This window comes from Fringilla coelebs (assembly GCF_963513975.1).
Source record: "Fringilla coelebs genome assembly, chromosome: 28".
NCBI lineage: Eukaryota > Metazoa > Chordata > Aves > Passeriformes > Fringillidae > Fringilla > Fringilla coelebs.
In genome coordinates, this window is record NC_140054.1 from 6,928,918 (window position 1) to 6,943,228 (window position 14,311).

At 53.3% G+C, this 14,311-nt stretch overlaps 1 protein-coding gene across 1 annotated transcript; it reads right to left on the reverse strand.

Moving 5' to 3' along the window:
• Positions 1–1,020: 1,020 nt before the first annotated feature.
• Positions 1,021–8,014, reverse strand: OPRD1 (opioid receptor delta 1; the record flags this gene model as incomplete). Its single annotated transcript, XM_084222579.1, has 3 exons — positions 1,021–1,553; positions 2,278–2,627; positions 7,761–8,014. The coding sequence occupies 3 exons, from the start codon at positions 8,012–8,014 to the stop codon at positions 1,021–1,023; spliced, it is 1,137 nt and encodes a 378-aa protein (XP_084078705.1).
• Between the last annotated feature and the right edge of the window lie 6,297 nt (positions 8,015–14,311).

Below are 14,311 nucleotides of genomic sequence, written 5' to 3' on the forward strand. Positions count from 1 at the left end.
CAGTCAGGGAAGCATCTCCTAGTGCTGTTTGCTGGCACTAGGATTTGTCCCCAGTTTTCCAGCCGAGCATCACATCCATGTCCAGGGCAGCCTTAGCTGCAGTCAAAGGTCTCTAAATAACACTAACCTAACAATGACATTAAGAGTAGAAAGCTTTCTGTGGGAGCAACCCCACTTTGAGGAACTCCAGGAGAATTTTTATAATGGATCTGGAGCTTTTTGAAAACAGTGTTTCTGAAGTGGCATAAGTTTTTCTTCCTACCTCCAGTTGTTTTTTTAGACACTACTCAGAGGGGGATGGAATGAGGTCCCATGATGTGGCAGAGAAAATGGCCTCAAGTCATTCCAGGGGCTGATTAGGCTGGATATTAGGGAACGTTTCTTCCTTGAAAGGGTTGTCCAGCCCTGGCACAGCTGCCCAGGGCAGTGGTGGAGTAATGATTACTGAAGAGATTTGACCACTGTGTGGATGTGGCATGTGGATAGTGGTGGCCTTTGTAGTGGTAGAAGAACAGTTGAACTTGATGATCTTTGTGGGCTTTTCCAACCTGAATGATTCTGTGATGCTATGATTGCCTCCTGGCACAGTTCCTTTCAGCTATGTGCATGTTTCCCCTCTTGCCATGGCTGAGGTGTCATCCTGGCCCATGCAGGAGGATAAGCACATGGCCATTGCAGTTCTGGTGCCCTGGGCTTTGCCAAGAGCCACATGTTGGAGGGTGACAGCCCCTGCTGGGTGTTGTTGGTGAAGTGGTGGCATCAGTGGAGCATATTTGCCCAACTTGCCTCTTGTTCTTGTCCTCTCCCTATGTCATTTGGTGAGTTCCAATTCTCCCATTTTTCATTCTCAGGATATAAAAAGTTTTTGCAGTCAGTCTGTTTGCAAACCCAGCAGTGTTAACGAGCAGCGCCCAACCCACCATTCTGCTACAACTCTGTGGTGGTGACCTGGGTGACTTCTGAGCGCAGCTCATCTCTTCCGTGTCCCTGGCAGCCCCTCTGGAGGCTGCCCACGTCTAGTCATGCCGGCTTGTTGCGGGCTTCAGAAGGGGTGCAGGTGGAGACGTGCTCCCGCGTGGTGTTCCTGGCGCGGGAGAAGCTGTTCTGGTCCACACGGGCTCGGAAAGGCAGGCAGAACTCTCGGAAGCACCTCTTGAAGTTTTCGTCCAGGAAAGCATAAAGGACAGGGTTGAGGCTGCTGTTGGTGTAGCCCAGAGCGATGCAGAAGTGCAGGCTGGCCACCACATAGGGGTTCTTCTTGTCTATGTCCACTAGCGTCCAGACGATGACGAAGATGTGGATGGGTGTCCAGCAGATGATGAAGGCTGCCACCACCACCAGCACCATGCGCGTGATGCGCCGCAGGTTGCGATCCTTCTCCTTAGAGCCTGAGAGGAGCCGGACACTCTTCAGGCGAAGGATCATCAGCCCGTAGCAAATGGTGATGACCAGAATAGGGACCAAGAAGGCAAAGATGAAGACACAGATCTTGGTCACAGTGTCCCAGTAGATGGGAGGGTCAGGAAACTGGAGAGTGCACAGGACCATACCATCTGTAGGAGAGAGGAGGGTCAAAAAGGAAGCTCAGTGTCTCCTGAGAATATTCTGCCTTCTGCTCAGTCATGGCTTGTTAAAACCCCAGGGAGTTGCATTCCTACCTGCCTGCTCTTGGCAGAGGTTCCCCAGGAGGTCTGTGCCATCAGACCCCTGTCCACAAGACGCTGAGGGGAGGCAGTGGATGCAGTGACTCTGGAACGTTTTCCCTGCAGAGCCTCCTGGGCCACTCAAGGCCACTCCTGCCTTCTCTCAACCCCCACGATGGACATCCCCATGTCACATCCACATATCACCATCCACTGAAATCTGGCCACTTCATCAAGGTGCCCAGAACTTTCCTAGCAGCCAAGGACCAGTGTCCCCACACAGGAGCTGCAGATCTCAGTGTGAGCCACTTGGAGACTTTGCAGCATCACTGGGAATTTTTTTAGGCCCCTGCTTTGCATCCCAGGAGGTGGGGAGAGGCACTGATTGGACAGGAGATAGGGAAAGGTGTGGGATCCCTACCCTTAAGGGGAAGGGAGGACAATTTCTGGGACAGTTTAAAAGATGGGAAATAACACCATGATGCTTTTTCCAAGACAGGGCACATTTATGGTGTCAGAGACAGGTGCCCACCACTGACCACAAATCTGCTACAGGACCAGAGCTCAAGTTTGCCAGGTCACTCCTGGGATGGACTGATGGGACAGGAGGGGATGTGGTCCCCGAGACACTTGCCTTTTGACTTGGTGACTGCCATGACCATGATGGGCACCCCGATGAGGGAGGAGAGCACCCAGATGCAGACATTGATGATCTTGGCTTTGGCCGGCGTGCGGAAGTCCAGGGCCTTGACCGGGTGGCACACGGCGATGTAGCGGTCCACACTCATCATGGTGAGGGTCAAGATGCTGGTGAACATGTTGTAGTAGTCAATAGAGAGCACGACCTTGCAGAGCAACTCCCCGAAGGGCCAGGTCTCCATGAGGTACTTGGCGCTCTGGAAGGGCAGCGTGCTGGTGGCCAGTGCATCAGCCAGTGCCAGGTTGAAGATGTAGATGTTGGTGGCTGTCTTCATCTTGGTGTACCTGGGGGTGGCAGAGAAAGGGTGTGTTACAGGTAGTCAGGGCACTTGATGTGGTGAGGAGGGGGCCCAGCCTGTCTGCTCACAAGGTGACACCAGCCTTGGTGGGCAAAAGTGTTGTGATGTGCCTTTCTGCAGCACCAATGTGCTCACCATTTCTCTGAACCAGTTGTGCAATGTCCTTTATTCCCTCAACCCTCCTTCATCTGATTTTCCACCTAGTAAATTGTGATTATCCAACCTGCTTCCCTGTCAAATTTGCTTGCAGAAATTGGATCGATTACCCCCGGAAATAGGCCATCTGGAAGCAGCCCAATTAGCCAACCTGGAGCTCCAGAGCCTTTGGGGAAGCCTGGCTGTATCCCCTCAGGGCATTTGGGAAGGGCTGGCTCTGCTTCTGGTTCTTGTCATACCATGGCAAGAGAAATGCATGGTCCCTCATGTGCAAACCTTTCCTGAGGGGATGAAGCAGTTATGGCAGATGCCAGAGAAGCAGGGATATGTGTGTGTGTGTCCCAGGAGCATCCATTCCTGCAAGTGTTGGTCAAAGGGATGCTTTGAATGGTGTGGTGGCTTTGAATGGTGTGGAAATGGATACTGGGGGATCTGCTGGGCACCCCCAAAGCGGGGTGGGAGTGGCTCCGTGGTAAACCCTGCTCTTTGCAGGGCTACACCAGCAGCTCCAGCTCTTCCTGTGCTCCCTTCCAGCAAATCCCCATTGCTCAGAGATTGTCCTCCCCAGCCTCAAGCTTTTTTAGATGTACCTGTAGGGAGTGGAATGAGATGGGCTTTAAGGTCACTTCCAATCTAAAGCATTTTAGGATTCTTTGATAATTGGTACAGCTCATCACATGAAATAAATTGAAGTGGGGGGATTGAGGGGCTCCCATCTCAGGTGGTCCTGCCATGGCTGGAGCCCAGGGCAGCAAGCTGGTGTGGGAAAGAGGCTCCTGGCATTGATGGTGGTACCCAATCCCTTCCCCTTATCCTCTCCCCATCTCAGCAGGGTCAGGAGAGTGTATTCGTGGGGACAGAGGCCCACCAGGTTCCATTGTTAATAGAACTGGGAACTGGAGCTGAAAAACGAATTTCTCTCTGGGAGAAAACAGAAAACAGCAGCTTAATCCAGCTCCCTGCTCCAAGAGCATTCCCGTCTCCTTCACCATGGCTGCAAATGGCAGCCCATTGCCCAAGGGTGGAAATATTCAAGCTGAGCTTTTTTTTAAAATTTAAATATGGCATTAAAAATGTCTTGTCCTTGAAAAGTCCTTTTCTGTTCTCTTTAGTGTTATTTTCCAAGCAGAAAAGTTTCCTCCCAGGTTAAACAAAAAGCTGAGAATTTGTGGTATTGTCAGGTTTTGCCTCTCTTATGTGAACAGTCAGTTCAGGTAGATTCACACATCTTTGGTCTCTGTTTTTTGAGCAAAATGGTAAAAATGATCTGCCAGATGTGCTTAGCTGTGCTGGGTAAGCACTTCCCAACCCCCTGCCAGATGTACCAGGGGGGACTGGAGGGCCAGAGCTGTCACCCATCCCCAGGCAGGATGGGGCTGGTGAGGGCAGAGCAGTGACAGGGATGACTGGGGATGATAATGGGAATGTCTAGGATGATGGATTGACTCTGCTGATGCATTTGACTGAAATAACAGGGATAACTGGGATGATGAAGGACATAACTGGGATGATGGGGTTGATGGGAATAATTTGGGATGATGATAGGGATGACTGGGATAATAAGGATGGCAATTTAGCTTCCATTACTGGGGTTTTGAGGCAAGATTCAGCCTCCTCCAGGTTTGGGCTGAGGTTTCAACCCCCTGCACAGGGTGAGGCATCCATCCTGTTGACCCTCCTGAGCTGCAAATGAAGCTGCTGCTCCAGGAAAGAGGTTTATTGCCCACATTAGAGCAAATCATGCACTGCTGCTGATGGACCTCCCCAGGTTGCCAAACCCATTGCAATTAAGTGAGTGCCTTGATTGGGAAGTCATGCACTTGAATAGAACAATCTGCGTAGTGTTGATGGAGAGAAGAGATGGGAGGGGATGGGGCAAGCACAGGGCAGCTCCACATTCCAGTCTTGACTCCCAGGTGGGGATGCCCTCTCCAAACCTCTTGGAAAATAAATAAGTGAAAGAAAAGTGAATAATAAGTGAAAGAAAAACTGGAACTGCTAAAAGCTGCTGCCTGAAAAAGCCTGGCTTGACAAAGCGTGCACCCAGCTGTCCCTGCAGCCCGCGTGGGAGCTGGTGGGGGGCTGATGGGCTTAGGGGGGATGAAGGCACTTGCAGCCCTGAGCTCATAGCTGCAAATTGCTTCCAGGACTATTTTTGAAAGCATCTGACAATGCAGTGGGCATGGCAGTGCTGGTCAGAGCTGTGGTGGGGAGGGTGCTGGCTGTGCTGGGCTGCCTCCGGGTGTGCGGATGGGTTTAGCTGCTCTGGAGAGGGATTTATTTGGAGTTTGGCTGTGCTTGGCTCAAAGTGTCTCCATTCACAGAGCTGTATACCAGGGTCCTGTGTCTGCATCTGCCAGCTTCTGGCACTCATGGACTTTGTGGCAAACTCATTGTGGTCCCAGAGGTGCCTGACCCCCAGGATGTGCTCCAGGCGTGCTTCCAGACTATGTGAACACCCCGCCTCGACCCCTAGGGCACTTAGAGGTGGCATTAGGAGAAGAGCACAAAGCAAACACCCAAAGTCTCCCTGGCAGTGAGGTCCATGTCCATGCTGATCCCACCTCAGAGCCCTTTCTTCCACAGACACAAGTCTCCCCTGGTCCTGGCCTAAACTCTGTCAACATGGAGCAACTCTGACAAGGACCTCTGGGAAACTCCAGAGGCTTTGGCATGGAAGGGGCGAAGGCACATGTCCCTGCAGCCCCTCCTGTCCCAGGGGCTTGGAGGATGATATTTGCTCATTTCATGGGAGATATTCTCCGTCCCTGAAAGTATTCAAGGCCTGCTTGGACAGGGCTTGGAGCCACCTGGTCTAGTGGAAACAAGGTGGTCTATAAGGTCATTTCCAACCCAAGCCACTCTGTGGTTCTGTGTTTAATACCATCATCAGTTGGAAAATGTGGGGCTAGAAGGTGTCGTGAAGAGATCTGTGGCTGTCAGGCTTGCCAGAGCCTGGGTAACATGGAGTTACTCAGTGAGTAAAATAGGGAGGATGTTTCCTCATGAAATCACTCTCTTTAAAATGCCTTCCTTCTCCTCTCTGAGCAGAACCAGCTGGAGGGGGTCTAATAACACTCATCCCTCACCCTGACATCGTTCATGGCATCTGTCTCTGCTGCAATTACCTCAATTTGTTTTTTCAGACCAGGGCTCATTTTTGATCCCCTTTTTGACTGGATGAAAAATCCCATCAGGGGTCAGGTTGGGTCAGCGAGTTACTCCCCCATGCCACTCCCCATTGCCTGCCCTCTTGGATCGTTAAAAACACACACCAGGGCCCCACAGAGAGTGGGGAGCAGGGGCAGCAGAGCCTGATACCAGGGCAGTGGGCACTCCAGGGTGGCTCATGGAGACGTTTCAGGATGGTTTCCTTCCCTCCGGTGAGTCACCACATTTATTTGTGCGCATGCAGTGCCAGGCTGTGCTGACCTCCTGTAACAACAGCTATGGACTGAAAGGGATGGGGAAATGAGGGTGGAAATGGTAAAAAAAAGTGAATTTGGAGAGTTTGTTTAAATCCAGCCACCAGCTGTGGTTTGGCTCTAGGGTTTTGGCCAAGCTGGGGTTACGGCATCACCTGAGGCAATGGAAATTGGAATTACCTCACAGATTCTGGACCTACAGGACCAAGCCCTCTCCAGTGCAGAGGGGGTGGTTGTGAAGCCCAGGCACCCAGTGAGACCCTTCTGCCCCCTCCTGCCAGGCTGAAGGTGTTGTGTCTGCACCCTCACAGAGTCACCCTTTGCTGCTGGCAGAGCTGTGGAGGAGCTCTGTCAGCCCTTGCTGCTGGAACTGGTCCTGTAGCCTGTAAGACTTGGCTTTATGGTCCCATTTTCTATGTCAACCTATCTTAACCAGGCAGGACCACCCAGCATCTCGGATAAAGGGACTGATGAGGTTTTGTACCTTAGCACAAGTGTCTGGCTGGATACAGCAGTATCTTTAAAATGGGGGGCATTTGGGTCATGTTGCTGGTCCTGGGGTGCAGAGACCCCTGCAGACCCTGTCTCTGCCCAGGAAAAGCCTCACCACAGGTCCTGGGGTCTTGGATGCAGCCAAAGTAGGTCTCTTGGCTACTGGAGATGGTACCCCACATTGAGGGAATCAGAGGACAGCTCAGCTGTTGTGGGAGATGGGGCTGGGCCGTGCAGTTTCTGCTCTTTGTTAGAGAAAAACAGAAGGCAGGCAGCTGCAGGAGGTGCTGGCACAAGAAGGAGCTGGGAACGGGCTGGGTGGGTAATTCCCACTGATGGAGTGAGGTGGCAGCAGCGGGAACCCACCAGCCCCTGGCTTGGGGGGAGAAGGGGGGGGGGGGGGGCGTCTGGACCCACCCTGCAAAGAGGGCAGCTCCCAGCCCGCAGCGTCACCAGCCCTGCGGCTTCTCTTCCTCACAAAGGACAAGAGGCACCCACTTGGGGTCGGGCTGTGTTGCCCTATGCCCAAACATCTCCCTGAGCTGCTCCAGACACACATGGCCTCTGCTCTCACCGTTTGCACAGCACCTGCACCCCCCACACTTGCACAGCTTGCACACGTACTGCTCACACGCACATCGCGGCTGTCTCGATGCACACAAGCAGCCGTTTCATACCCAACCATCCTCCTGCTGCTGGCAAACTCACACCCAGTGCAGACTCATACCTGGTGCACACTCACAACCGTTGCACACCCACTCTTGGTTCACACTTCTGCCGCTGTTTGGCACCCAGCACACACTAACCCCTGTGCACACTTTCTCTTCGTGCAAACTGCCTCCTGGTCCTGTCTCAACCCTGGTGTGCACTCACCCCTAGTGCACACCCACTCCTGATGCAAACTCGCTCAGTGTCACCAGCTTGCACCTCCCGTGTGCCGCACACTGACCCCTAGCACAGCCTGGCTCCATTGGTGCTCTCGCACTCGGTATGCCCGAAGTGTCCCCTTGCTCCCCGCACATACCCAGCCCCTGCCCAGCTCTCACCTGACAATGCCGTACATGACCAGGATGTTGCCCAGCAGCCCCACCACGCACACCACAGAGTAGAGCGCGGTGATGACGATGGCGATGAGGATGGATGTAGCGTTCTTGGCCCGCTGCAGGCCCGTGTCGTTGACCCCGTGTTCGGGCAGGGGGGCCCAGGCGGTGCCGTTGCCCCAGGGGGTGGCAGTGGCCGTGGGCAGCACCGAGGGCAGTTCCACGGGCACGTCCACGCTCACACCCGTGGGCAGCTCCATGGCCCGCGGGCGCCCGTGGCCCCGCTGGAGCCGCCGCGCGCATCCGCGAACTGCGGGTTCGAGACCCGCTCCCGGCCGGTGCCGCCGCCTCCTCCCGCACTCGCGCGGGCCCGGAATTCTTTATAAACCCGCGTGTCCCGAAAGCCACGTGGGGCCGGGGGCGGCCCTGCTCTCCCGCCCGCCCCCTCGCCTGTCTGTACCCCTCCCGCTCCCTGCCTGCTCCCAAGATCCCTGCCTGCTATTCTCCCCCTTGCTCCTACCTGTCCCCCCACCCCGTCCCCGCCTTCCTCCACCTCGGTCGATGGCTGCCTTTCTCCACTCGGCTGGTCCTTATCTTCCCTCCACGGTCCCGTTTTCCCCGCATCCCTGTCTGCCTCTCCCCATCCCTGCCTGCCTCGCCCCATGCCTCCATTTCTGCCTACCTTTCTCCCCCACAGATCCCTCCTTGTCCTCCCTCCACGTCCCCCCACTCCCCGCCCCCAAGCCTGTCGCTTTCTCTGCCCGTCCCTGCTAGCCTCCCCTCCCAGTTCTTGTCTCCCCAGTCCCTGCCTCTTTTCCCTCCATCCAGTTCCTTACCCGCACCCCCTCCCTCATTCCTGCCTCTACATCCCCTCCCTGCTCGCCTTCTTAGTCCCTGTCTCTCCCCACGGCTCCTCCCGGTCCCTGCCTCCCCCCCATCCCCGGAGCCCGCACGGGTCCCCGACTGGAGGGGGAGCACGATGGATCCAGGCGCTCTGACTGTTCTGGGTTTTCTTTGTCTGTAAGAAAGCACGGGGACAAGCAGCCCTCTTGTCCACAAAGCAAATCCGGGTGGTCTCCAGTTCCCCCTTGGCTCTGCTCTTTCTTCCTGTCCTTCACTCTCCCCATCACGTGTTGTGGGGTTAGGGGGTGCTGGGTGAGTTTGGGGGTGCAGAGAAGGTCTGGGAGGATGTTGCAGGGGGATTCAAGAGGGATATTGTGGGGTGAGGGAAGGAGCTGGAGGAGTGCTGGGGGGAGAGTGATGCAGGAATGCTGAAGAGGGATTTGGGGAGCAATTGGGGGGGGTGGGATTGTAGGGGGGATTTAGGAGAAATGCTTGGAAGGCAGTAAGGAATGGTGGGAGTGCTAAAAAAGGTTTCTGGGGCACTTACGGGGGGTGCTGCTGCAGGATAAGGGATTTAGGGAGATGCTGCAGAGTGAAGGTGCAAATACAGACCCAGCAGCAGCACCTGCTTAGCAGAGCTGGGCTTTGTGGGATGTTGAGGGTCACCCTCCCCTTTCCAAGGATCCTTTCCAGCCTTGGGGCAGGACTGCCTTCCTCTGGCAGGGCTCCCCCCTTTCAGGGTCTGCAAAGCTGAGAGTCAGGAGCCTTATTTTTCCTGGAGCCCAAATGGAGGTGGAGAATATGGGTACACACACTTGGGGTGTCCCCATCTCCTATTTGCTTTGGTAATAGATTAATTCATTGCCCTGTGCCCTGGGACAGCGCTGGCACAGACAGAGAGTATGATTTGCTGCAATTTTGTGTACATTTGGCTCCAGAGAGACTGAGTAGGAGATACAGGACATGGAGGAGAGGCCAGCAGCTTGTTCAACACTGGAGATGGGGTTTTCAGTTTGCACAATCTCCTGCAGTGCTGAAGCATCCAGACATTTCACCAAGAGCCTCATAAAAACGTCCAGGAGGGAATTAATGGCTTTTCAATCAATCCATGGTTCAGATGGTAACCATGGGATGAGAGCTCCAGGGCCTCTGAGGAGGGGCATAGGAACAATGTGCTGTCCTCACGGTGTGAGGTGGCTGTGGTCCTGGCTGTGTCCCACAGGGCTGGCGGGATGGGTAAAGGCAGGAATTGGGAGCACAGGGATGGATTCAACATGTATATCTTGGTCCTGCACTTTGAATGCATCCGCCTCCTTACCTGGAGGGTGTTCCCATTCCTGCAGTGCTTTTATAATCCCTGGCAGGACAGAGGGGGCAGAGGGGGATGTTCTGCACCTGTGTGTGGTCCAGAGTAGGGGATTTAAACAACTTCCTGGGTGAAAAGAGCCTCCGCAACCCAGAGCAAGGTGTTGAGCATCTGCTGTGCCCAGCTCTGGTGCAGGCCGGTTGCTGATCTTTCCCAGTAGCAAGGAAAAATCAGGGTGGGGAGCGTGAAATAGCTTTCAGCATGGCTGAGGAACTCTCTGAAAAAAACTCATCCCTTTGCTTGGCTTCTGGCATTGCCAGAACCCCACACTGACCCTTTTCCAATGGGTTATCTGCAAAGGACTAATCATCCTGGCAGGTTCCAGCAAGCACATCCTCTTGGCTCAGCTCCAGCATTTCTTTAGGAATTTTTTTCAGCTGGAATGTTAAAAATAAACCCAGTGGACACATAAAACAAATGCAAAATCTTTAAAGGGCTTTGGTGCTCATCTGCCTGCTCTCAGCTGTTGCTGCTCCAGCTGCCCAGCCTGGCTGCTGCTGTGAATGAGTTCCAAAATTGGGGAAACTGAGGTATATAAAAATATCTAGATATTTTTATATAATTTCAGTTTTGGCAGCCAGCTTGAGTCCTGTCTGTACATTTCAGAGCTGTGATGCAGAGAGAGGAAACTCCATTTTTTATTCCCCCTTCATAGTGCCTGTCTTCATAGAATCATGGAATGATTTGGGTAGGAAGGGACCTTAAAGCCCATCTAATTTCATTCCCTGCCATTGGCAGGGACACCTTCCACTAGACCAGGTTCCTTCCTTTCTTCCTAGCCTCCTCTCCTCCCCCTGCGCTCCTGTCACCATTCTCCAGTGTCTGATCCCACCCATCCCAACTCAGAAAACCAAGTAGTCAGCACAATAGGGGCACCAGGATGGAGTTCAGCTTGTGGTGAACCACTTTGGGGGGGCTCCATTGGCATCTAGCTTCCCTCATTTATAAGGATGAGCCAAGACACGCACAGAATCACACCTTGGGGAATTGCAGCAGAAGATGCCACTTTGTTTTCTGTAGCTCTGAGGTGTTTTGGGGTTTGGGAGAGAATGGACCAGATGCTCAATGAGCATCAGCCCAACTGCACTGGTAACCACTGAGTTGTGAGTTCAGGCTGCTCTTCCATCTCCCCAGGGCTCATCACTTCCCCTCCATCCACTGACAGCTCCAGATAAATCAGCCTTGAAGAGGAAAATGGGCTGATTTGTGTGTTTTGTTTTCCCATGTCAACATATCTGAGTGTTTTCATACCTTGCGGGGCAGCTGCTGCAAAGAACAAAGCCCATCCGTCAGGGGAGTTAAAATTAGATGATATTCTTCTCTGCCTCACCATTCTGCATGGCTGCATGTGGGGTGGGGGGTTTGCAGCATTATTTCCTCGGCACTGTGTGCGGAGAGGCTGTCCCTCAGGGCCGGGTGTCTGCACACTGAGATGGCCAGAGTCGGGGTTGAGTCCAGAGGCTGGATGGAAAATCTCTGCTCGCCACCTTGCAGGCAACAATCCCTCTCCCAGAGGTTGGTGATATCTTGAGGGTGATGCCACCAGTATCCCTGAGATGTCCTTGGACGTGGGAGGGGCTCAGGCTGGTGACAGTGGCAGCCTGCCCCAAGCCCACTGCTCCTGCCAAGGCTGGGGGCAGCAGGGCTCCTTACAAACACGTGGTGAATGCATCTGCTAGTTCACCCTTTTCCATGAAAAATGCCTCCAAAGTGATGATTATTTCATCGGAGGGGTTAATGAACCCTTTTCCTTCACCCAGGCTCATGCCTGGCCGTGTGGCAGGGACAGGGACAGCAATACCAAATAGCTTGTGGGCACCAAGCTGTGCTGGCAGTGAAGGAAAGACAGGCATCACACCCCATCCCTGGGGAACTCAATCACCACAGGAGCCTTTTACCCTGACTGTTGCTTATTTACGTATTTTCACCACCCCACTGCCCCCTCTGTGTTGCCTTTGTCTGACAATGGAGCATTGACTGGGAACTGGCAGCGTCTCCCTGGATTTTGGGGAGCTGGGAGCCTGAGCTGTGCCCTGCTCAGCTGCTGCTCAGGGGCGGCAGAGCTGCTTCCATCCCATGCTCATCGGAGCATTAACAACCTGTGAGTCATCTCAGAAATGAACCATCACAGGGAGGGGGAAAACACAGCAGCATGGAAAAATAAAGCTTTTTGCTGCTGGTGGAAGGAATTGGTGTCAATGTGACCCCTGGGCTCCCTGAGGGGCTTTCAGGGTTTTCCTGGACAGGGAGCAGGTCCTTTGAGACTGAGACATGGGGACTCAGTGTCCTATTGCCTGGGGCTGGTTGTAACATGGGAACCAGGTGTCCTGGTGCCTCAGGCTGGTCGTGACATGATGGAGGGCCAAGGACCCTGTGCACATGGGCAGACACACATGCAGTGCTACCAGGGCACAGGGAGGAGTGTTAGGTCTGGGTTTCCCAAGGGATAAGGTCTGTTTGTCTGTCTCCTGTGAGTCTGACAGAAGATTTGCCAATGTCTGTTACTGTACCAAGAGGATGGGGGTTAGACACACACCAATTGTGGCTTAAACTTCTGGGGCCACCTTTGACCACCCTGTTCATGGAGGAGTCAGGCTTCTTTCTCAGCCTATAAATGTTACATTTTGTGCAGCTTTTTAGCTCTGAGCCACAGTGCAGGGGAAGATGGTCCTGCCATCACCCGCAGCCCTGCATAGCAGTACCAGATGAGATGGACACGTGGCTGTTCAGCTCATCGATTCACCTCCTTGGAGGGCTCTGGAGATGCTGGGGAAGAAGCGGGAGTTGTCTTTGATGTTGGGAATCCAGGTCAGCTGCAGTCGTGCTGCTCTCTAACTGTGCCAAATCACAGAGCGCAGCTTCAGAGCCTCTTGCTCTGGACTTAGACCCTGGCCCTTCTCCCCCCTTTTTCATGCTCCTGCAGAAGTCCATAATAAGGGTAATAAGGGTTGGGGCTGGGAGAGGACAGGAAACCTCCTTTCAGTGTAAAACTGGTGGAAAAGCACAGGAAGGTTTGGATCCAGTTGGTTTGGGGCTAGAGGATTGAGATTTACGTGATTTGGACCTGGCGGCATCAGGAGCTGCAGAAAGAGCATCAGCTCCTACCAGCTCTTAGTTTTTGTACCACTCATTCCCTGCCAGGAGCCTGGATGTAGGGGTCAGGGAAACAATGGCATGGGAGCAGTTGTGGTTACAGGTGTTTTAAACGTGATTAAGGCTCTTTTCCCGGTTATCTTGGAACTCTCCATATCCTGTGCTTGATTTGGGCGGGGCAGCTGCCTGGTTGTGGGGCAGCACAGGAACCAGTATCCCCTCACAGTGTGGGCTCACAGGCAGCAAGTCCTGAAATGATGGTTGAGTTTATGACAGGATCCTGGAAGGTGTTGAAGGTGCTCATCAGGTCCTGAAAGCCGGAGTTGTTCAGGGAATCTGGCTGCAGCATCCCTCACCTTCATGACTTTGGTGATGGATGGCTCAACGCTGGGGCAGGACTCTTCCCAAAAAGCTCAGCAAACCTCAGGATATTTCCTTGATTCTTTGATCAAGCTCTGAAGGGCTCAGGAGCTGGAATCAGCCAGAACCAGGCTGGATGCAGCTGTGGCCAGAGACCAAGCAAAGCTCTTTGGTCAGCAGCTGCCACCTTTTCACCTGGCTCATCCCTGGCTTGTCTGCTCTGGCTCTCCAGCAGAAAAGCCAACAGCATCACTTGTTGGTGATGAGCATTTGTGGTGATGCCACCCCTGATGCAGCTGCAAACCTGCTGGGCTCAGCTGGGCTGTCCCCAGGGGGCACTTGGCCAGCCTGGCCTGTGGTTAAATGAAGACTAGTAATAAGTAAAAATTGAAAGTGGTGATTTAATGATTGGAACAGCTCTTCTTCCACAGCTATCTGTCTGCCTATCTAAATACAGATATATATTTTCTAAACACAAAGTGCCAACATCCCTGCTCTGAGATGGGTGAAGCAGCGGAGAGCCAAGCACAAGGATTTAAAAGAGCAATATTAAATAACTGATGTCCAATGAAAGCCTTAGGCGGAAGGAAATACTCTGCAAATAGATACTTATTTACATGGAGAAGAATACAGCTGGAAACAGATTTTTCCTCTGTCCCAAGGTTTTGGCTTCATCAGGTTGAGGGAGAGGATATTTGATGTGTAAATCCCTTCCTGCTGCCACGTTTGGTGGAGGCAGGGCCACGTCAAGAGCAGCCCTGGCTCAGGGAGGTGTTGGCTTAGATAAAATGTTGTTGATTTAAAGGATTTTTTTTAATTTGGGTTTTTGACTTGCACTTCTTGGCTTGCCCTCCCATGGCCCAGTAGGGAGCAAAACTTGGTCAGGGATGGCCAC